Source organism: Hesperophylax consimilis, chromosome 4 (assembly GCF_061612785.1).
Source record: "Hesperophylax consimilis isolate HC1 chromosome 4, BYU_Hcon_1.0, whole genome shotgun sequence".
Classification (NCBI taxonomy): Eukaryota; Metazoa; Arthropoda; class Insecta; order Trichoptera; family Limnephilidae; genus Hesperophylax; species Hesperophylax consimilis.
Window position 1 is genome coordinate 38,016,975 of NC_142839.1, and position 22,197 is coordinate 38,039,171.

Genomic DNA, 22,197 nt, shown 5'->3' on the forward strand with positions numbered 1-22,197 from the left:
TACAATTTATTTCCTAGGATCTACATTTGTTATTTAGAAAAGATACCAAAACATACTTACCTGGCAAGTCACTTCCAACAAACACACTTATATTAAAAAGTTTATGCTTATAAAAGATAGAACTGCACGCAGAGGACACTATATCAAAAAACACTGGTCGTCGCATGATCTTAAGTCTGCTATAGTTTTTATTTTAATTTAAATGTATTTTAACTGTCTTAAAAGCCTACAAATTGTTAGTTGTTATCATTTTTATTTATTTATTTTTAATTATTATTTTTATTTATTTTATTTTATTTTTAGCACTTGTTGAGATGTTTTAGCAGTAATAGTGTTGTTGAAAAATTTACAGAGAGCCTGTATTATGTACAACTGCCTTATTGTCATAATTTTGCCTTCACTATATAATAACTTTGATGGATACATAAAATTTCTCTTATACATTATTTTTAAAATTAATTTTTGCGCCACATTCAAAGGCTCTAAGGTAGTCTTGTTACAAGAACCCAAACAGACAACATTATATGAAAGCATTGATTGAACAAGAGCATAATATACAGTTTTTAATGTAACTTTGTCCAATATGTTTCTTAGATTTTTGAAAATGTAGGCTAGCCTTCTTATTTTGTTTCTTAATATAGTAATGTGATTGTTCCATTTTAAATTTTTATCAATAATTAAACCCAGGTATTTGATGTTGTCTACTCTTTCCAAAGATTGACAGTTACACTCCTGCACATAACAATGTATTTTTAATGAACGTTCCAAAGATGGTTGATTTACAGAGGAAATGCTAAAAGTAATATATTTAGTTTTGTTCATGTTTAAGGTTAACAAGTTTTGATCAAGCCAATTTTTGACTGCCCTTAATCCTGCCTCGCACTTAGCATACGTTTCATTCCATGTGTCAGCAGCAAACACCAAGACAGTGTCATGTGTATGTATCTGTCTCATATATGGGTGAACTTTTACTCTAATATCAAGGATATTACAATAAACACTTGTCCTCTCTTTGGTGTGAAGTTTCGAGACCTCAGCGTCTTTTCTTTGTCTCCTCTTTAAGTTTTACAGGCTTAAACGGAAACAGCATGTTTTTTGATGCCGCGGCACCTACACCTAATTTTCGTGCGTTTTTTTTACTATTTCACAATGCTATTGTAGTACCTATCTAAAATGGAACTCGTGAAGTCCATGAAGATGGTTTAGTAATTATAAAGTATAATAATGACAAAATACAAGGTTTTTAAATGTGAATGTTTGTTCCAGCTATGAAAATGACCATGTCGACAAATTCGACAATGGCCTCCCGCATCCACCGAAAAGTGATGCGTGTCCCCTCCAAGCTACACCCCGGCAAACTCCACCCCGGCAAACTGCACCCCGGCAAGCTGCACCACCTGCACTCGGGCAAGCTGCGCCACCAGCACCAGCACGCGGGCGGGAAGGGCGGCAAGGGCGGGAAGGGCGCGGTGGGGCGAGGCGGCCGCGCCAGTCAGCAGCTACAGCTGCAGTACCCGCAGCAGCCCGACTCGGCCTGTGACAGCAGCAACGATAGCGGTCTGGGATTCGACCACCTGGAGCACCACAACAGGATCGGTCTCATGAGGTGAGCACTGAGCACCGAGCACCGCTGATGATAGGCCCCTTTCACTTTGCGTTTCGGCATGTCCCAAAGCAAAACCATCATCTTCCCCTTGTCCACTGAAGACCGATAGAAGTGTGTTTGTGGGTGTGAAGTGAGATCAATATATTTTTCCTTATTTCTAATTTTTTTTTTAATTTGATCGATTATTTTCAAATAGTGTGGCTAAATACGGGAACCGTTTAATGGATAGTAAACATCTCTATCATAGGTAACCTCAAGTGGTTTGCTACTTTAGGTCACTTAGCAGGGGTGCCCGGGTTCATGGGGTGAAGTTTGTTCAGGTCTTGGAGGTGGATGTGTCTACCCACCTACTGTTTGGAGGGCCCGATGGTGAGGAGATGCCATTTGAGGAAGAACTGTATTGTGAGGGATGAATTCACACCCCCTCGTTCCTTCCAAGAAGTTCTTCTCCTTCTTTTCCTTAAAAAGACCCTCCATACAGCATCCAAAAATTAAATAGGCCCTGAGAGAAATTATTTTCCTTAGGGCCTCCCCTGTTGAGTTAATGTAAAGAAATATTCAAATTTCATTTCCTCTCTGGGGCCTTCTTACTTAAACTGTCGACAACAGTTTTCTTTCAAATCGGTACCAACAGATCAAACTTCCTGGACAAGGCTTCTCTGTGTACTGCGATACTTCAGCAGCCTCAGTCCATTCCAAACCCAGTAGTGGCTACCCTCTGGAGTTTCTGCCATTATACTGAAGTCGTAAATCATTTATTTAAAAAATAATCTTGGTTTTGCTTTGGGACAAAGTTACATGACATTCATCACTCATTGGAATTTAATCACACCTATTATTAATGAAATTACAATCGACTATTAATAAAATTAATGAATCGTTTTATTTATTTTTGTCTTGAAAGACAAAAATGTTTTATTAGCAGTTGTAAATTTGCAGAAAACCATTACACGACTATGTGAAAAATAAATAAAATTCTGTGGGGCCTTTGCTTTCCCTGCTGTTAACTGGCATGGATGTGGACTTGTGTATAATTGTTAGTGCCCGACCGAAAAACACTATACCCTGAAAATAGGTCTTTTATTGTAAAACTTTTAAGAGTTCATTAAAGTTAGTGTTAAATAAAATGCACAATTAAGTAAAAGATACCAATTTAATTAATGAATTTGCTTACTTTAAGTGCTTTTTGGTTCATTGTTATATAACTGTTATTCAATGTATGCTATGGGTACTTAAATGAATTACAAAATACAAAAGATCTTATAACTAATAACAACTATAGTAAACAAATCAGTCTAGGTGTGTATGTTAGAAAATGCAGTACAATTATTTTAATGATAAACTTCGACAAAAATAAATAATATTTTAAAATTACAAACACTTTTACTTTGAACTTTAAGATTTTTGTTTATCAGCTGAAACTCGTTTATTGAAAACCGAAACTTCGGTCGGTCACTAATACTTGTACTAAACCCTTTCTCATACCTTGACTGGGTGAAGGATTCATTTTTAACTGCACCAGTAGCAAATCATTTAGGAAAGATAGTGAAATATACATACCTCCCTAGACTGTTCAAATCTTCAATGTGATAATTATTATTTTTTATTTATTACTTTACTCACATTCCAGCCATGTTATCAATAATAATCTAAATAAGAGTAATGGAGACATATCAAGCAGATATTAGTTTATTTCACTCTATCATAATATTTCAACTGTGTCACATTAGAGGTTTTAACATAACACTTTTAAAATTTTGTTAATTTACAGGTTCTGTAAAAGATTTTTTAAACTTCTGTTTTTATTTCAGTTCTGTCAAGCAACTACCCTATGCTGATATAATAACAGAACTTGAATAGGACTTTCACAGAATCCGGTAATCAACATTGAAATTTGAATAATTGTTCAAATCCTCTGAAACAACCCGTCCTAAATTCCTTGTTTTGAATGAGTCATTCAAAATATTTTCTCTCAGATAAAACAAAACACTAAGGACGGGTTGTTTCAGAGAATTTGAACAATTCTTCAAATTTCAATGTTGATTTTCAAATTCTGTGACGGATTTCTTCAAGTTCTGTTATTATTTCAGTTCTGTCAAGCAACTAGCCTATAATGATATAATAACAGAACTTGAATAGGACTTTCACAGAACACGAAAATGAACGTTAAAATTTGATGAATTGTTCAAATTCTCCGATACAACCCGCCCTAAACATTATAAAAATCTTGACTATTTCACCCATTTCAAAAAATATTTGCACCCCTAACATCAGAAACTAACTATATATAAATACATACATACTATGTATATATTTTTCAAACATATTTACCTTATCGGGACTGCCTGATGCAATCTTGACAAATAATATTAAGACATACCAATAAAACGGTACTGTCCCATTAAAAATGGGATATCTGGTCAGCCTATCTAAATCCTGATATATATCGTCGTTCGACACTCTATACTCCAAATGTGACAATTTTTGAAAAAGTGATATTTAATGCCATTTGATTTGTAATGTTCATCCACAATTTTTTTTTTTTAAACAATATGTGACATCACATCGATAGCCTAGCACACACATGTTTTAAATGCAGTTATAAATAAAAACAATTATGTATTTTGAAAAGCATTTATCTAGATTACTTACTTTGTAAATAGATATTTTGTAGTAAATTTACATTACGTATTTCATCTATAATGGATGGATAAATAGCGGATATTCACAATAATTTTGTTTCTTTACATCTTATAATTAACCGGGAGTATTCTTATAAATTTGTACTTAACACATGCTTGCGCTAGGCCATCGAGCCATATTACTTGATTTCCAAGGATAATACTTTGCATGTATGCAACGTGGTGTTTTCTCTCCCTATAACAATTTTTTCATGTTACATTCGCAGTATTGCATGCCAAACGGCGATATTATGATCTATCGAATAGAAAAAATACATTGCTATCACTTATTATTTTCATAATATTTGGCTAATTTATATAGCGCCGTTTTCGTGAGAAATCACCTCAAGGGCGCTGTACAAATATATTTCTTAAATATTTAATACTAGAACTACTGACTTATCTCTAAGACTTATATCTAGTGACTTACGACTAAGGCCTATAACTACTATCTTAACGACATATACACGAGTATTTACATATTTGGCAACTTACAACTAAAATTAAAATTAACAATTTAATCTTACTAACGCCAGAAGAAGAAGGAAGTTCTATTATATTAGGGTGGATTTATTGTTAGCTGGATATATTATATGTTAAATGAATTAAATTAATGAATAAAATCAATCAATCGCCAATCTTAAACGCATTTAGATGATTCATCTGCCAACAATTAAACCGATTAACTTGTTATGTTCCCGCTGATATTGTCCATTGTCCATTGGTAGGCAAGTCAATAGCAAAATTGAATGAACGGAATCGCTAGATAATGTAACAATTACGGTATAAAAAAATGAAAAAAAAGAAATATTTGGATAGAATGACGGATTTATGGAAATGAGTGTCTGAAAAAGTGAGTTTTTAGTTTGGATCTAAATTCTGTTGGGCTGGTTATACATCTCAATTCCATAGGAAGTTTATTCCAAGCCTTGGGGCCGGATACTCCGAATGCACGATCACCAAACTTAGTGTTCGGATTTCGCTTAGGCTCTTTCAACCTTCCAATTGCAGATGATGTCGCTGATCTAAGAGTTGACTGCCTTAGACCAGTATTTTCCGGAATGCATAGCTCAGTAATATACGGTGGCGCCATTTCGTTGATAGCTGTATTCATGTTTTAATAATGTTTTTATTTCATGTTTATTCATCAGTTCAATAACTTGGTGTAAACTGTTGCATGCACTTCACACCTGGTGTTTGCTCACATTGTTTCAGATCAAAAGATGCTTTGCTACGGAAATAAATCAATAAATTTCATTATTTATACTTTTTGTGTTGGTTTGAGCATCAAAAATGCTGATCATTATTGTTATTATTTTTGTTTGGAATTCCTTATCTGTTTTTATTGGTTTATTTAGGTTTATAACATCTAAGGTTCAAGAGAAATAATCAAATACTTGAGGGGGGTCATGTCAAGAGTCAGTATAACAGAAAAATATGTATCAGATGATGTAAGAATGTGAATGAAGCAAGCAGTGTGTGCCGAGAGAGGTTTGTGGCGGTCTGTCCTCTCTGCCTACCCCTGCCGGAAACGACATGATGGTTAGTTTGTTAAAGTTTAAGAGATTTAGATAGCCTCAAAATTTCTAATTATTAAAGGTCATATTATCTTAATAGACAGGAAGATTGTTTCAATATCATCATGACAACAAACGTTCAGAATTGAATATTATTGATTGTTTTTCGGTGACTGATCCTTGCTGCTATGGAGAATTATTTTCATATTCTTCAAAATGTTGCAAAACATTTTCACTTAAAATTTTTTAATTATTTGAAATGTGAATTGAGTAGTTGTCAGAAGGGGTCGGGGATGTTCCATGAAGACATGGCACGATCAAGTTATTTAAATATCGGATCATGTCAACAATCTGTAGACGAGTATGAATTAATGTGAATTAAGCAAGAAGTGTCTACCGACACATAGGTATAATTACTATTATTGTCACCTTGTGTTTGTTATTTTTTAACATTTATTTGTCAATAGATCATTAGCTTGTTCCACATTTCTACATCTTATTTGGCTTGACAATATACCAAGACTTGCTCCTGCACTTTGTACGTATCTATATGTTGCATGATTTAATAAGTATATTATTGTGTCGTAGTTACTATTGTTGTAAATAATATAATTCCTGTTTTAGCAGAATGTTTAATCCAAATGATATTTGCGGCAGTGACTTTTCTGATTTTTTACCCGAAGAGTGTTTGTACAGAAAAAAAGTGTCTAGAAATATTTTTTCTGCTAGTAGGATTCATAATTTAAATTACAAAATTTGTGAATTTGGAAAAAAAAAATTATTTTGAAAAATCGAAAACAGAAAAAACTTGGTTGATAATTATTCTAACCTCTAATTAGAAATTGTAAGTGAAAAAGTGATACTAGAAATCAGAAGTGTTACGGTCAATATCTTGACGTTAATTATTTAGTATCAGTGTAATGATATTGCATCTCTTGATCTGAATGATGGGCTCTGTATGTGAAGTGTGAAGTACTGTGCTTCTGTTCTCACGTTTTGTGGTTGGTTTGCGCTTCACAGATCCAGTGAGCCATGGGAGGGTCCCCGTGAGGCGGAAGGGGACAACAAGCGTCGAAAGACGGAAATTAAATTTGATTCCGACGACGCTATCGATAATTTCAGTTTCACAGAGACCACGATCGCCTCTCCGCCCAAACCTCCGACCACCGCTCCTTCAATGTAGGTCCATCCACCTTAATCAAACAAATTAACCTGTCGTAGTATTAAAGTACTTCTAATTATTGCTTTCTTTAAATCTAATCCTCCCTAACATTGAAATGGTAAAAACTCAAACAGATATCAAATCAACAATCAAAATTGGAAATACACTGATTTTGTGCAATTTAAAAAATCTATTCTGAGAGTTGACTCCTGTATACTGGAAATAAGTGGTAAAAAATAAAAAAAATTAAAACGCGGTGTAAAATCGTTTGGTTTAATCACGCGAAATCAGCTTATTAAATTTACATAATTAAATGATTTAAATATGTATTTTGAGTTTGGGTTGTCATCTATGCATGGTTAATGTGATAAATATTGTAATTTTTATTTTGTCATTTACTCATTTTTCACCAGTCGCATTATAATTTCATTTGGGGCAATATTCACCACACAAAATCATGCTTTTTTGTTGATGAAATTCCGTGTAAATATTGCAAAAGATTTTTATCTTGACTTGTGTATTATGTTGGTACTTCCTCATTATCGTTTTCCGTGTATTAAAATCTCTGTGTACTTGAGCTCCAGCTTCAGTATTATCAAATATCATCAACTGATAATGAATCTGCTTGCTATGAAATGCTATATTGCTTTTACAAATATTTAGTCATTTGAAACAGCAACATACAGTTTTTTCAAAAACGAAAAATGCAAAATCATTAGTCCACATTGTTAAACAAATAAATTTTTTATTTCTTAAATTTTCTACAGGATCTTATATCCTTGTTTTTATGCTCTTTTTATTTTAAAAGCTTTATACACGGTGTTCAGAAACTCGTGGTACAAACGGGAAGTTAGTGAATCTACATCTCATAGAGAACCCAAAAAAACCTTTTTTTTTCTATCTGAGCATGCATGAGTACGGTCTATTATTCGACTCATTTTAAAATGATGAAAACCCCTTGATTTTTTTCAAATTTAACCCAAAAAAGTCCTAATTCAGACTCAATTTACTCAAAAATGAAAGTTAAAAAAAAAAAACAGTTGTACCACAAAATCGATTCCAAATGTGATGTAGAGTTTCCGGATACCGTGTATAATATCACAAAATGACAATAATTATTGTTGTAAGAATATAGCCAATCAAATTTCTAAGTGGAATTTAGTCAGTGAAATGAGTTTTGGTTGTGTTATTAAGTGTGTCATTTGGTTTCAGACGTCTCACTGGAGGTAAGATGTGCAATCCGCTGGGCCCCCGGGGCAATGTGGGGCGCCGGGGTGCTGCAGTATCGACAGAGCCCCCCACCCTCTCCTCCAACCTCACAGCGCACTCCCGTAATGGCCGGACCAGCCTTCAGATCCTGTGTCAGCCCGAGCAGCAACATAGAGCCAGGTGAGACACTCTTTCCATCTTGAACATGGCCTTCTAGTTCATTTGGAAGTGTAAGGAACTGTTTGATTAGGTTGTATCTTGGAGAATGCAAAATAAATCTATTTTATATCACTGGAAAGAAATACTGCCGAGAATTAATGAGTTTGAATTCAGATAGATTGATACAGAAAAAAAAATCCTTAGGTATTGCGAATCCATCACCGCGCATGTCTTACCACTGCATAAATAATGACGGCAATAGGTCTACAATGAAAACATTATCTTCAGTGCATGAAATATGGCCCACGTTTTTCTCCTTTACTAGAATGTGGCTAGATTTAACTAAAGCTGTGCTGGAAAGTGGCTTGATTTAACTTAAGCTGTATTGGAATTTGCCTAAAAAGGCTTTTACATAAAAGTGATACATGATGCAGTGTACATAGAAGAATATCTGTATTATATAGGAAATAATAACAGTATATATTTTAGTGGGTACAAAATAGATCTAAGAATACACAAATATAAAACTGTGATTACAAGTATAATGAGAATATGTATAATGAAAAATAATAAAAATAACAAAATATGAATAAATAATAGTAAAATATATTATGTAGTAACATAAAATAAAATAGAATATATAACAATACTACATATAAGACTACTCACTAAAAGTACATTACCATCGCTACTATAATTTGTAGCGGTCAATCCGCACCAAATCATCCAGAAAATTTTGGATTTGTCACCCACCATCTCAGATTTTGATGAAACTTTAAATTTTTAATCCTTCCATATAGATAAGAAAATATACCAAATTTTACCTTCCTACCTCAACTCGTTTTTTTTTATGGGCAGTTGAAGTTTGGGCAAAATAAGCGTTTTTACATATTCCGAGCACTCCGGAAGAGCTTGTACCTTCAATGAAAAAAAATTGTATCTTTGTCATTTATAGTGCAAATGCAATGAAAATTTTCAATATTATCAAGAAAACTATGCTGATTGCAGAAAAAAATAAATAAACCCTTTACATTTATCTACTTGACTTTAAAAAATTACCAAAAGTAATTTTTTAAGTAATTTTTGGGAAGGAAAAGGTACTTTACAAAAAAGCAATATCTCGGGAAGGTACAGTGTTAATGAAGTAATTTTTTTTTTATTCATATCTACAAATAGCATAGAATCACATACAAAAATAAAATTCATGGCATTTTACTTGCTTCAATAAATAAAATCCATTTTAAACTTTTTTCAAACTTTTTGTAATTTTTTTTTTATTCTTATCTACAATAAACATAGTACAACCTAAAAAAATAAAACTCCTGGTATTTTGTGTGCTTCACAGTGTAGAAACGTTTTTAAAATGAGAAATCTTAATCATACAGAATTGTTCCAAGTTTTTTTAAATCTAGATACAAAAATAAATAAAATCCATTTTAAACTTTTTTCAAACTTTTTGTGATTTTTTTTATATCTATTTTTAGTTTGTAATTGGGCAAGTTATAGTTTAGGTATATAGCTAGTAATATAGGTTGAATGAATGGACTAATATCAAAGAAACAGTCCTAGAGACAAGTCACTACATGGAAATGATGTATCTGCAACAAGAACAAGACAGAACATGAAAATTACTATCTGCCTCATCACTAAGTTTGCAGGATACTACATGCTTTGTTTCCTCTGACATGCTTAGTTCTGAGTCAGCTTCAAAGCAAAGCTCTTCCTGAACCTTTTGTTGTGGGAGGGTCAACGATATTAAAAATATTTTGTAGTGGAACAAAACAAATATCTTCTTTTTGATGTTTCCAGTAAAAGGATGGAGCTGGGCCAAAAGGATGCATAAACTTGATTGATACATCACACTCGTCTTCATCTTTGGAAACCACAAGTCCAAAAAACCAATGGTTGTCATATACGCAAGCTACATAAGAGTTTGTACAAATTTGTACCATACTTAGTTGCTCAGAGCGATTTCGTTCCCCACTGAAGTTAAAAATCAAAGCATAATCTGAATCTGAACTTATCCTTTTTGTGCCAACTTCATTTTCAGACAGAGGAACAAAGCAGTGGAAACCTCGAGTGCCTGGTATTGTTTTAGCTTGTGAAAAACGCTGCTGTAATTGTTGCCTGCAAGTGAATAAGCTTTCTTTTCTCAGCAAGTAAAAATATATATTTTCTACTCTCGACTGACAACACTTAAAAGTTTTGTCTACAGTTGTGATAGTGTTGCCAGGGCCAAGTTGCAAACTTTCTCTAGTTAGAAGACGTTTTACTGTTCCACCTATTCCATCACAGGGAGATTTCCCATGACTCGTAGCAAAAAACAACCAACATGCTTTCAAGTTGAAGTCTTTTTGATGGTGACACGGATTTAAAAAGTTTTTGCAGTTTTTATATTGCGCTGCGCAACCATCAGTAAAATAATGAACACTTTGAATTTGGGGAAATTTTTGATTTAAAAATTGAGCAACAATTTTTTGAGTTTCGTAAACGAAACTTACATCATGTTCCAAGTCATCTGAAATTACACACAAGCTTGACAAGTACTGTGAGATCTTTGCCAGGCTCTTCACAAGTGTAAATTACCACTGGGTGGAGTGAACAACTGTCTTGCGTCCAGTGGTAACCCTGGACTTCATTCTGGATAACATAGGAGAAGTTTTCACTGAAGTCTAATAACACAACAGCTTCATTTATCTGAAGCTGTGCTTTTAGGGACTCTTTGAGATATTTTGATTGAGACTTTGTTATAAAAGAATGAGGAAGAAGTTTTACAAGACTCTTCACAAGATGTTCTACATATTCATGAAAGGGAACTGTAACTGAAACCTGCTGTGTTCTATCAGTAGTTACCCATGCACTGTATGTAATTTCATCTTCTTGGTCCCATTCTTCAAATTTTTCTAACAAATGTTTCTTAAGATTTTCACTAGATGTTGAACACTTATCGCAATGTCGAAGCATACAGTCTCTATTGTTCTTTGAGCACACTAAGTAGTCCATTAAATCATTGTACGTTTCTTCACTGTCACAAGCATTAAGAAGCAACACTACATTTTGATGAATTGCACAAACGCAGACAGAATGAGAGCCTGGAGAACCTACTGGCACACACCATTTGGGACGCAACCAACAAAATTTCGAAATCCCAATTTTTGAAGCAGGGTATTCAAACTTGAAGGTAGCATAAAGTTCATTCAGGTTACAAAGCAATAGTCTTTTTTGTTCATAAACATTTTTGGTTATGCTAACTTTATCTTTTTTCCCTGGCATAACACGAGAAAATTCATCGTTTTGGTAGAAATTTTTAACCAAAGTAACTGTTCCTTGGTCTAATGGTTTTCCTTTTTTTGGATCAGGTAAAGCAATGATACCATTTTCATTTAGTAGCTCTCGTGCTTTACGAACTGAGTATTCACCAACACTGAATTCTTCAGCAACCTTTTTTCTACTCCACGAAGTTGGAGCGAGAGTTAGAAGCTGAATTCTCTCACGGCGTGTAACTTGTGTTTCCAATTTTTTTTAACCAACTCAACAAGCCTGTCCATGTCATTAGCTTTTTCTTGAATACATCTTGGTATTTTTGCATCACATTTTACTGGGGAAAATTCTTTTTCTAAAACTTTACTTACTTTTTTCTTTAAGGTTGAACAAGCAGAATCTAACTTCCGTTTAGCGTAACTAGACTTACTGTGGGATGGTATTGCATGTAGTTTAAATGGAGATTCTCCAATGTCAGTTAAAGAAGTGTTGATTTCTTGTAAAAAAATTTCTTTGTTTAAAACATTTTCAACTTCACTTATGTCTTCTTGAAAAGTGTTAAGCTCTTCAATTTCATTGTTAAGGTTTTGGCTCTTACTAATTTTTGCTCTGCATGCATTACAAATTTTTTGTCCAGGGATTGCTTTATTAGTTACTTTTAGAATGGTATTAATGTTCTCTGAAAATTCCAAGGATACTGTTCTTAAAGTTTTTGTAATTTTCCTTTTGTGGCTTTGGAACGGGTCAAAACAAGCTTTTTGAAATGTTTCATATTTATTTAAGTTAAATATTCTGTGGTGCTCACAAATGTTGAAAACCAAGTCTGTAGATACAAAACTTCTTTGTTGAATAAGCTTTTTTTCAAATTCACTTAACAAATCCACACTCGTTAATTTCTCTGACTTAGTATAACTTTTTTTGTGACATTCAGTACCATTATGTTGTCCCACACTACATTTAACTAAACTTGTTTCGATTAGAGACATTTTAACAACGTACACCATAACATGAAACAACTACTGTATTTATATAGATGATCACTGCTTTGAAGCTGACTCAGAACTAAGCATGTCAGAGGAAATAAAGCATGTAGTATCCTGCAAACTTAGTGATGAGGCAGATAGTAATTTTCATGTTCTGTCTTGTTCTTGTTGCAGATACATCATTTCCATGTAGTGACTTGTCTCTAGGACTGTTTCTTTGATATTAGTCCATTCATTCAACCTATATTACTAGCTTTATACCTAAACTATAACTTGCCCAATTACAAACTAAAAATAGATATAAAAAAAATCACAAAAAGTTTGAAAAAAGTTTAAAATGGATTTTATTTATTGAAGCAAGTAAAATGCCATGAATTTTATTTTTGTATGTGATTCTATGCTATTTGTAGATATGAATAAAAAAAAAAATTACTTCATTAACACTGTACCTTCCCGAGATATTGCTTTTTTGTAAAGTACCTTTTCCTTCCCAAAAATTACTTAAAAAATTACTTTTGGTAATTTTTTAAAGTCAAGTAGATAAATGTAAAGGGTTTATTTATTTTTTTCTGCAATCAGCATAGTTTTCTTGATAATATTGAAAATTTTCATTGCATTTGCACTATAAATGACAAAGATACAATTTTTTTTCATTGAAGGTACAAGCTCTTCCGGAGTGCTCGGAATATGTAAAAACGCTTATTTTGCCCAAACTTCAACTGCCCATAAAAAAAAAACGAGTTGAGGTAGGAAGGTAAAATTTGGTATATTTTCTTATCTATATGGAAGGATTAAAAATTTAAAGTTTCATCAAAATCTGAGATGGTGGGTGACATGGCCTGGATGATTTGGTGCGGATTGACCCAGGATTCAACAAAGTGTTGGTATAGATTATGCTTAGTTCTATAAATGGAGTCAATAAATATATCAATAGTACCCCCAAACTTGTTGCCCAGATCATGCATCCTATTGGTTAGTGAGTGTGTCTGGTAGTAATTAATGTATTCAATTGAAATTTTGAGCTTAAAATGTATGTACCTAAGAAATTTGTGCTGAGATTTGTGTGATGTTAGAGTGAACTTTATACAAAGGGTACCAAATAGGTGAATTATATTCTACTTGACTTCTAACTAACGAAATATAAAGCGTTCTCATGCAATCTAAGGACTTAAAATCAATTCAAGTTCTGCAAAGAAATGTGGCTAGATATAACTTAATCTGTGGTGGAATGTGGCTAGATTTAAATTAAGCTGTGCTGTAATATGACTAGATATAACTTAAGCTGTGTTGGAATTTGGCTAGATTTAACTTAAGCTGTTCTGGAATGTGGCTAGATATAATTTAAGCTGTGCTGGATTCACATTGGTGGTGTAAAGGTAAGAAGTAAATGTGAATAAACTCTTATATCTTTTTCTTTTCTTCTCCGGTTATCATCGTTCAGCAATTCAAACAAATTAAGGCAGACAACTGTATACAGAATAGATATGTTATTTTAATTAAATGAATATTAATGAACATTTTATTAACCTACACATAATAAATTCACCCCAAACCTCTGGCCCATGATATCAACATTAAAGACGCTACAATCTTGTGTTATCTGAGGTGGCCCCTGTGGTCTGCTGTTGATTAGCTGTTCAAGGATTCTATTACAATACATCATATTATATTATCTGCAAAATTATACATAACTAGGTATATTATATTCGTCAATACCCCCCAGTGAATATTTTGTGATTAGACATTAAAATGTCTATGTGGGAGGGGATTAGAAGTTAATGTGTCTATATGGGAGGGGGGGATTAAACATTAGTGTCTATGTGGAAGGGGGGATTATATGTTAAAGTATCTATGTGGGAGGAGGGATTAGACATTAAAGTGTCTAAAAATATCTTTAGTTATAAGTTACTAGTTAAAAGTCTTATTTGTTGTCTTATTGGGGGGGATCAAATTAGACACTAGACATTACATACTCTTAGTTATAAGCCACTAGTTATAAGTCACTAGCTATTAAACTTAGTTATATTCCACAAGTTTTAATATGTAGGATTTTAAATACACCTTCTGGCTCGCAAAACAATGTGGTTTGTTTGTTGGACGTCTGCAAACATGAAATGCCCCTGCGAGCCCGACTAAGTAGCTTAGAGTGTACGTCTATGGAAGTTTCCCCCCGAGTCCCGGTGCGACAACCTCGGCTCAATGTTTACTCCGCACACATTCCATCTGGCCAGGAAATTCTAAGTTGTATCAATGAGTTTAGTCAATTTTACTTTTCACTCTCATGTTAAATTCTTTATTTTATTTTATGTATTGATGCTGTAAAATTGAACAAACTAATATGATTGTTAACGCTTTTTAATTTTTTAATTGTTAAGTTAAGTTCTATTACATTATGTGTATTATTTATTGTAACACTTGCAAGACAGCTGTTTCGACTTCAAAATACACAGTCCAACTGTAGTGAAGTGGGTTAACACTTTCCAGACCATGCCCGCATGTTCGGTATGCATTTTTCTTCCAGTTGGCCGGCACTTTACTCACCTTCTATCCTCATCCGGCTGAGTATGAACTCCGTTGGTTGGTTTGCATATTTTTCCTATTTCAACTAAATGTCCTGTTCGTGAGGTGTTAAATTTAGAGTCAAGTGGGATTCATAAAGCACAAACACTCCCAAAATCGTCGCTGTTTAACAAACCGTTTTTTCCACGAGAGCTCAAGGGCTTCAGTTACCGCGCAAGTTTGGCGTGTGACAGACGTGTGCGACTTTTAGCGTGAAAATGGCTGAACAACGAAATTACGACTAATTACAAAATGCATTGTTTTATTTTGAAAATATAGTAATAAAGAATCATTCTAACAAATTCAAACAGAATTACCTCAACTTGGATGAATAATGGTTATGTAAATATGAATTATTGAATATGTGACAAAAAAGCCCGGCCGGATGGGGTATGTTTACTTAAAGGAACCCGGCCAGTTGGGCGATAACTGCATCACGAACTGCATTCGGATGCGGCCAGATACACTTAGCACGGGTGCAAATTCGCAGCCTGGAAAGTGGAAAGATGATATTATATTATGTACATATTTGACATTCTCATTATAACAATTATTTTTAAGCGTAATAATCGCTTGGATCAGTTCAACCTAACCCAACCTTCGAATAAACTCTATTTAGCCCAGTTTAGCCGTGTATATATTTTTTCACGACGTCCTAATTTCTTTGTTACAACAAAGATCAAATTAATTGAATTGTTTAGCAGTGTAGCATATTGTTTTGTGTCAAACACAGAAGCTAGCTAGGTTATTGACCACTTCCATTAGAGTAGATGATGCCATGATTATGCCGAGTGCGTCGGTCTGTCGTTAAATGCCACTGTCTTAGTATGTTTAAATATGCTCAATTTGTGTGTGTTTGTGCAATTACATTGAGTTGTATTGCTCTACGAGAATTGTTTGTGTAATATGTAGTGAAGTGTTGATAATTTTCAAATGCAGAAAGATTTAAATTGTTGTAATTTAAGCCCGCACACTGTTTCTTTGTGGCCTGACCAGTTTCAGACGACTTATTGATTCTTCTCATTGTAACCGGTTTTATTTATAAACTAGTGCAGACATGTGAAAAATCACAGGATTGTCTTAATTCTCGACAAATCAGTTCCAATTATGAAAATGTTAAAATATATTTTCTGTTAAAAAATTTATATTAATACATAGATAGGTACTTTAATCAGTTTCAATTTTGGTTAAGTAACCAGTTCCAATGACCTTTAAATTCAAAGCAAATTTGAGTTCATTGAGCCAGATTTACGTAGGTCGCACAAACAACTGAAATTAGTATTTTTGACATTTTTCAAGAATTTTTATTCCGCTCCGGAAACAGACCGAATCCTTTATTTATTTTTTACAAAATTTTATATTTAGTCTTTTATAAATTTATATACATTTTACAGGCTATTTTTTATTACCCTTCATTTATAAATGATGATGTATCATTACAAAATCTTAATACAAAGATCTGTACAGAGTTACCCAATATTTTGTAGTAATCATTCAGTTGAAACATAGCAATCTTTTTTACCAACAGATATCAGACAGAGGGCAGCAGAGGGGCGGTGAAAGACAGATCGGGAAACAGTTTTCCTGTCGTCAAGCTGATTGGATATGATAAACCTGCAGTTCTTCAGGTACAAAATACTAATATTTACTGTACATCAATGTGATCACCTTGAGGTGATTTTTCACAAAAACGGCGCTCTACAAATTATCCAATTATTATTATTATTATTATTATTATTGATGTGTATCCTATTATACGAAATTTGCAGCACATTTGTAGAAAATTTTACGGCAGCACAGATATTTTCATCTCAAAATGTTGTTTCCACCCCAAGTTATATAATCCTTCAAAATTTCTATTGGGCAATAAAAATAGATAAGTAAGTAACATCACACCGTTTCCCCGCAGTAGGCAAAGAGGATGGACCTTCAAACAACTCGATCTTGAAATACACTCGTTGCTTCATTGTCTCATACATGCCCTTCTGTTATTCTGACTCTTGACAGATTCTTGGCCCGATTCTGTGCCATTTCTACCTCGAGTGTCCCCGACTTCTTCTATTCATTCACATTCGTGTCATACATTCTCCTCCCGCTCCTTTCTTCGATCGTTCGCCCTACATGCCCAAACAAACCATCTAAGTGTCCCTTTTTTGATCTTGCTCATTATGCTTATATCAGCCTCGCATTATTTGCGAATCTCCACATTTCTCACACAATCATACAAGGATGATTTAAGATTTTCACGGCCAAAAGTATTGTTGTTATTTGTTTTTGGGGTGTTAACAACACGGCAACAACGGCATAACACCCCAAAAACAAATAACAAAAATCATAGAAGGATTTACCACACATACATACGCCTCAGGAATTTCATTTCTACAGCATTCAGTCTGCTTTTGTACTTCCTCTGCCAGTTCCATATTTCACAGCCATACATCAGGGTAGGTACTAGCACTCCATTTTCGACCGCCATCTTTCCCTTCTTTGGACAATTAAAATTGCTAATATGTTTACTTTTCTGCTTAAGTTTTGTAAGTGGTGTCTATGTTGCGACATCTAGACATTCCTGTCAGCTGCTTGTCTGTCCTTTTCTTCTGTTCCTCATATAATATGTTTGTTGTAGGTTTTTATCGGCACAGACATCGGACGGGTGGCCCCGCACATGTTCTACCAGGCGTGCCGCGTGTCCGGCAAGAACTCGACGCCCTGCGGAGAACGGAAGGAAGATGGCACCGTGCTCATAGAGATAGACCTCGAGCCCCAGAAAGATTTCCAAGTCACTTGCGATTGCGTTGGAATTTTAAAGGTTAGACGTTTGACATCATTTTCTTAAATTACAAACATTGATCCAATAACGTCTCTTTCCTACAACTAAAATAAAGTTTATATTTTTACATTTAAAGTGTTATTACATATATATTTTTTGTTGGATAAATCTACTAACATTTGATGAATTGAATAATTACATATTTTATTTAAGGATGGGTTGTTTCACCGAATTTGAACAAATCATCAAATTTCAAAGTTCTGTGAGAATTGTATTCAAGTTCTATTATTATTATTTAAGTTTTGTGAAGCAACTGACCCATAACGAACTGGGCTTTGTTTGCTTATTTTGCTTAACGTTTAAATTTGATGAATTGTTCAAATTTTGTGAAACAACCCACCCATCCTTAATGTTTAATAATTTATGATTCCGCATGATTTATTGAAATTATTATGTAAATAGTATATTAATTTCACATTACTATAGGGCACTTTAAACTTAAATGCCTGACACGATTTGAAGTTTATTTTTATTAACATATAATTTTATTATTTTTAATTTTCTTTTTAGAGAATTAAAATTTTATTGACAATCTACTTAGTTTTTTAATATCCGTAGATTCCACACTCCACCTTTGGGTGTGTCTTTGCAAATTATATGGAGTCTATTTAAGAAAGGAGGGAGAAGAAGTTCTGGGAGAGGAAAGGGTATGAAGGTTGGGTAGGAATCTGAGGGACAGTGTGCCCAGGAGTGACAGACGTATGAATCCCACTGCGGTGCAAGGCGATGGGTCAAAACAACTTCAAGGAAGGAGGGAGAAGAAGTTCTGGGAGAGAAAAGGGTATGAAGGTTGGGTAGGAATCTGAGGGACAGTGTGCCCAGGAGTGACAGACGTATGAATCCCACTGCGGTGCAAGGCGATGGGTCAAAACAACTTCAAGGAAGGAGGGAGAAGAAGTTCTGGGAGAGAAAAGGGTATGAAGGTTGGGTAGGAATCTGAGGGACAGTGTGCCCAGGAGTGACAGACGTATGAATCCCACTGCGGTGCAAGGCGATGGGTCAAAACAACTTCAAGGAAGGAGGGAGAAGAAGTTCTGGGAGAGAAAAGGGTATGAAGGTTGGGTAGGAATCTGAGGGACAGTGCGCCCAGGAATGATAGACGTATGAAACCGTCCCTCCCACTGCGGTGCAAGGCGATCTGTCAAAAGAGTTCAGCTGGAGAGGTCAAAAGTATCTCCCTCAACCTGCGTCTTCCGATCCGGCCTGCCACGCAGCTGGTGCTGGTGCGCCAGGACCTGGACAAAACCTCACCCCAAACGGCCACCCTTTCTAAGTCATCAAATGTAGTGAACCTCTAGGGGTGACCCTTGTTCATTTTTCCATTTCATAAATTTGAGATATTATTGCAATCTTTAAATTATCCCTAATTTTCTGTGTTCTTTTTCAGGAACGAAATGTGGACGTGGAACATAGGTTTGGGGAACAGTCGGGTCAGAGGTGTAAAAAGAAGTCGACGCGATGTAGAATGGTCTTCAGAACTCAGCTGCAGCACGACGATGGAAGCACGGAGACCATACAAGTCTGCTCACAACAAATCGTTTGCAGTAAGTTGAAAATCTTTGAAACTGTAATTTTTTTGATCAAACTCCTGCAATCAACACTACACTACAGCCTGTAGTTAGAAGAAATGTTGCCTTCCTTATGGTGGTCTGCAATGTTTAGGGGATTTAGAGAGTTTGAACATATTACAGCAATCGCCAAAAGATCAATACTTTGAGGTGTATTTCAGAATTCATTCCCACAATGACCATGACCTCTTTATCAATGAGAGATATCTTCTCGGGCACCTATTTATTCTTAACCATGACCTCTATATCAATGAGAGATCTCCTCTCGGGCACCTTTTTATTCCTTACAATCCCTGTTATTACACTCCTACTCTATTTTTATTGAACTTGATTTTAAAAAGATATTTTAGATTAACACTAGCAAAACAGGTTAAATAAATTAATGATGCGGTATTTTCGCAAACTATAAATACCGTGAAAAATGTGTGGAAGATTTAAGGTTTATTAATTTTAATATTTTCATTCATAATTATTGATTTTAAATATGACCTAAAACAGACATTCCGGAACGGTTCCAACTGGCTACATCGTTATTATGACGCAGAAGCCACTCACTGGCTGGTAAGACGGTTGCCACCAAAATTCCCCGGCATGACGTCAATGCCGCCATATTCACTAATAAAAACAAGCATGTCTTTTTGCCGGCAAATTGAAAAAGGCACATTTTAAATTGTTATTTATTCATCAACATAAAAGTAAAATAAAAATACCTTCATTATCGCAATTTTATGAGTGTCCACGGAGATTTATATTTTTGTTGGTGGTGTAGATTTCTTGGATGCCAGGACAAATATTTGAATGTCTCAAAAAAGTAATTATTTTTATCTTTTGCCTTTCTTTTCTTTAATGAATATTATTTTGTTCCAGCTCAGCCCCCCGGTATCCCCGAGATCTGCCGCAAGTCGCTGGTGTCGTGCCCGGCCAGCGGGGGGCTGGAGCTCTTCCTGCTGGGCAAGAACTTCCTCAAGGACACGCGCGTCGTGTTTCAGTCCTCCGGGGACCTCAAGGCCCCGCCCGCGCCCTCCTCTCCCTGGGAGGAGCAGGTCACACCCGACAAGGAGTACCTTCAACAGGTACGCAATGCATACGTATTGTTGTGAATGGATTCTTGAAATAATAACGCCCTCACAACAAAACAGTGTGTCTTTATTTAGACTAAAAACTCTTATAATCAGGAACGAGTGTAACAAGATGGCCTGGAGACTAATGTCGTCTCTATTATGCTTTCCAAATCTCCCTGCTTCTATAAACCTTACCCATCATGGAGGGGCGACTGTATATACTACCGACATCTGTTGGATAAGTAATAACATCTCTAAAATCTATCTACACTAAAACCATCTTTGTCTTTTAGCTCCAACTATCACACCTATTATATTATGACCTGCTTTACGAAAAAATTGTGATCAGGCAGATAACCGCCCATCTGGCGAAAAATGAACTGTTGTCAAAGTACCAATCAGCTTATAGGAGGTACCATTCTACAGAGACTGGATTACTGCGCGTGTTGTCAGATTTGATGCTTGCAAATGAGTCAGGTAAGCTAGCTTTGCTATCACTATTAGATCTGAGTGCAGCATTTGACACCATCGACCACAATTTCTTGATCGACAGACTGGAAAAAACTTTTGGACTGGGTGGTGAAATTATTAAGTGGATAAAATCATACCTCTGTGGCCGAACCCAATCTGTACAAGCGGGCGTTAAAAACTCTCCCTACGTGACCCTGACTTCTGGAGTCCCCCAGGGTTCAGTCTTGGGGCCCCTACTTTTCATTCTGTTTATCAACGATGTTGCCAAAATTATAGATTCATTCGGACTTCTTTCCCATTGCTATGCTGACGATCAGCAAATCTATTTCTACTGTGCACCGAATGAGAAAGACAAATTAAAAGATATTACTGTTAAATGCATTGGTGCCATAACAGAGTGGATGTCTTCGAACAAACTTAGACTAAATCCATCCAAAACAGAATTTCTCTGGACAGCAACAAAAAAGCGCCAGTCAATGTTAGACAAAACTCCTCTCATTACTTCTGGCTGCAACATCATCCCTAAAAATGGCATTAAACTCCTAGGTGTTCATCTAGATGAAGATCTCTCACTCAAATCCCAAATTAACAAAACAGTAAGCGCAGGTTTCTTTCACCTGCGTCAAATCAAATCTATAAAAAGAAATATTCCGGCTAGCGCCACAAAGATGTTAGTAAACTCCTATGTTGTATCACGACTCGACTATTGCAATGGCATATACGCAAGCCTCCCTAAAATATACACTGACAGACTTCAGTCAGTTTTCAATGCTGCAGCAAGGCTGATAACTGGTGCTCCCAAATATTCCCACATCTCACAACACTTGCGGAACCTTCATTGGCTTAGGTGCCCTGAGAGAATCCAATTCAAACTCTGCTGGATGGTTTTTAAAGCCGTACATAATATGGCGCCACCCTACTTGTCGGAACTCTGCATTCCAAACGACGTTAATGTTAGGCAAGCAACGCTTCGATCAGCATCTTCAACAGCCATAGGTAGACTTTCAGTACCTATGCGCAATCACAATACCAATTTTGGAGACCGAGCTTTTGCAGTAGCAGGCCCAACAGCTTGGAACAAACTCCCTTCGTATTTGCGAAAGATCGACAGCTCATCTGAGTTCAGAGCA

The 22,197-nt window shown here is 35.2% G+C and overlaps 2 protein-coding genes across 4 annotated transcripts in view; one reads left to right on the top strand and one right to left on the bottom strand.

Moving 5' to 3' along the window:
* NFAT (nuclear factor of activated T cells 3) overlaps positions 1 to 22,197 on the top strand; it is a 145,352-nt gene that overhangs the window by 110,184 nt on the left and 12,971 nt on the right. For 2 of the 3 annotated variants that reach the window (XM_089630925.1, XM_089630924.1), the window contains exons 2-8: positions 1,267 to 1,606; positions 6,825 to 6,983; positions 8,179 to 8,355; positions 16,666 to 16,765; positions 17,764 to 17,946; positions 19,355 to 19,511; positions 20,403 to 20,608. In XM_089630925.1, the coding sequence (XP_089487051.1) occupies positions 1,267 to 1,606; positions 6,825 to 6,983; positions 8,179 to 8,355; positions 16,666 to 16,765; positions 17,764 to 17,946; positions 19,355 to 19,511; positions 20,403 to 20,608 (1,322 nt within the window). The remainder of the gene's footprint in view (positions 1 to 1,266; positions 1,607 to 6,824; positions 6,984 to 8,178; positions 8,356 to 16,665; positions 16,766 to 17,763; positions 17,947 to 19,354; positions 19,512 to 20,402; positions 20,609 to 22,197) is intronic. The other variant, XM_089630926.1, reaches the window with a different exon arrangement.
* The window catches only part of LOC149424672 (uncharacterized), a 37,042-nt gene continuing 30,393 nt past the window's right edge, over positions 15,549 to 22,197 (bottom strand). Inside the window, exon 8 of the mRNA XM_089630931.1 lies at positions 15,549 to 15,628. Coding sequence (XP_089487057.1) covers positions 15,605 to 15,628 — 24 coding nt within the window. The 3' untranslated portion in view covers positions 15,549 to 15,604. The remainder of the gene's footprint in view (positions 15,629 to 22,197) is intronic.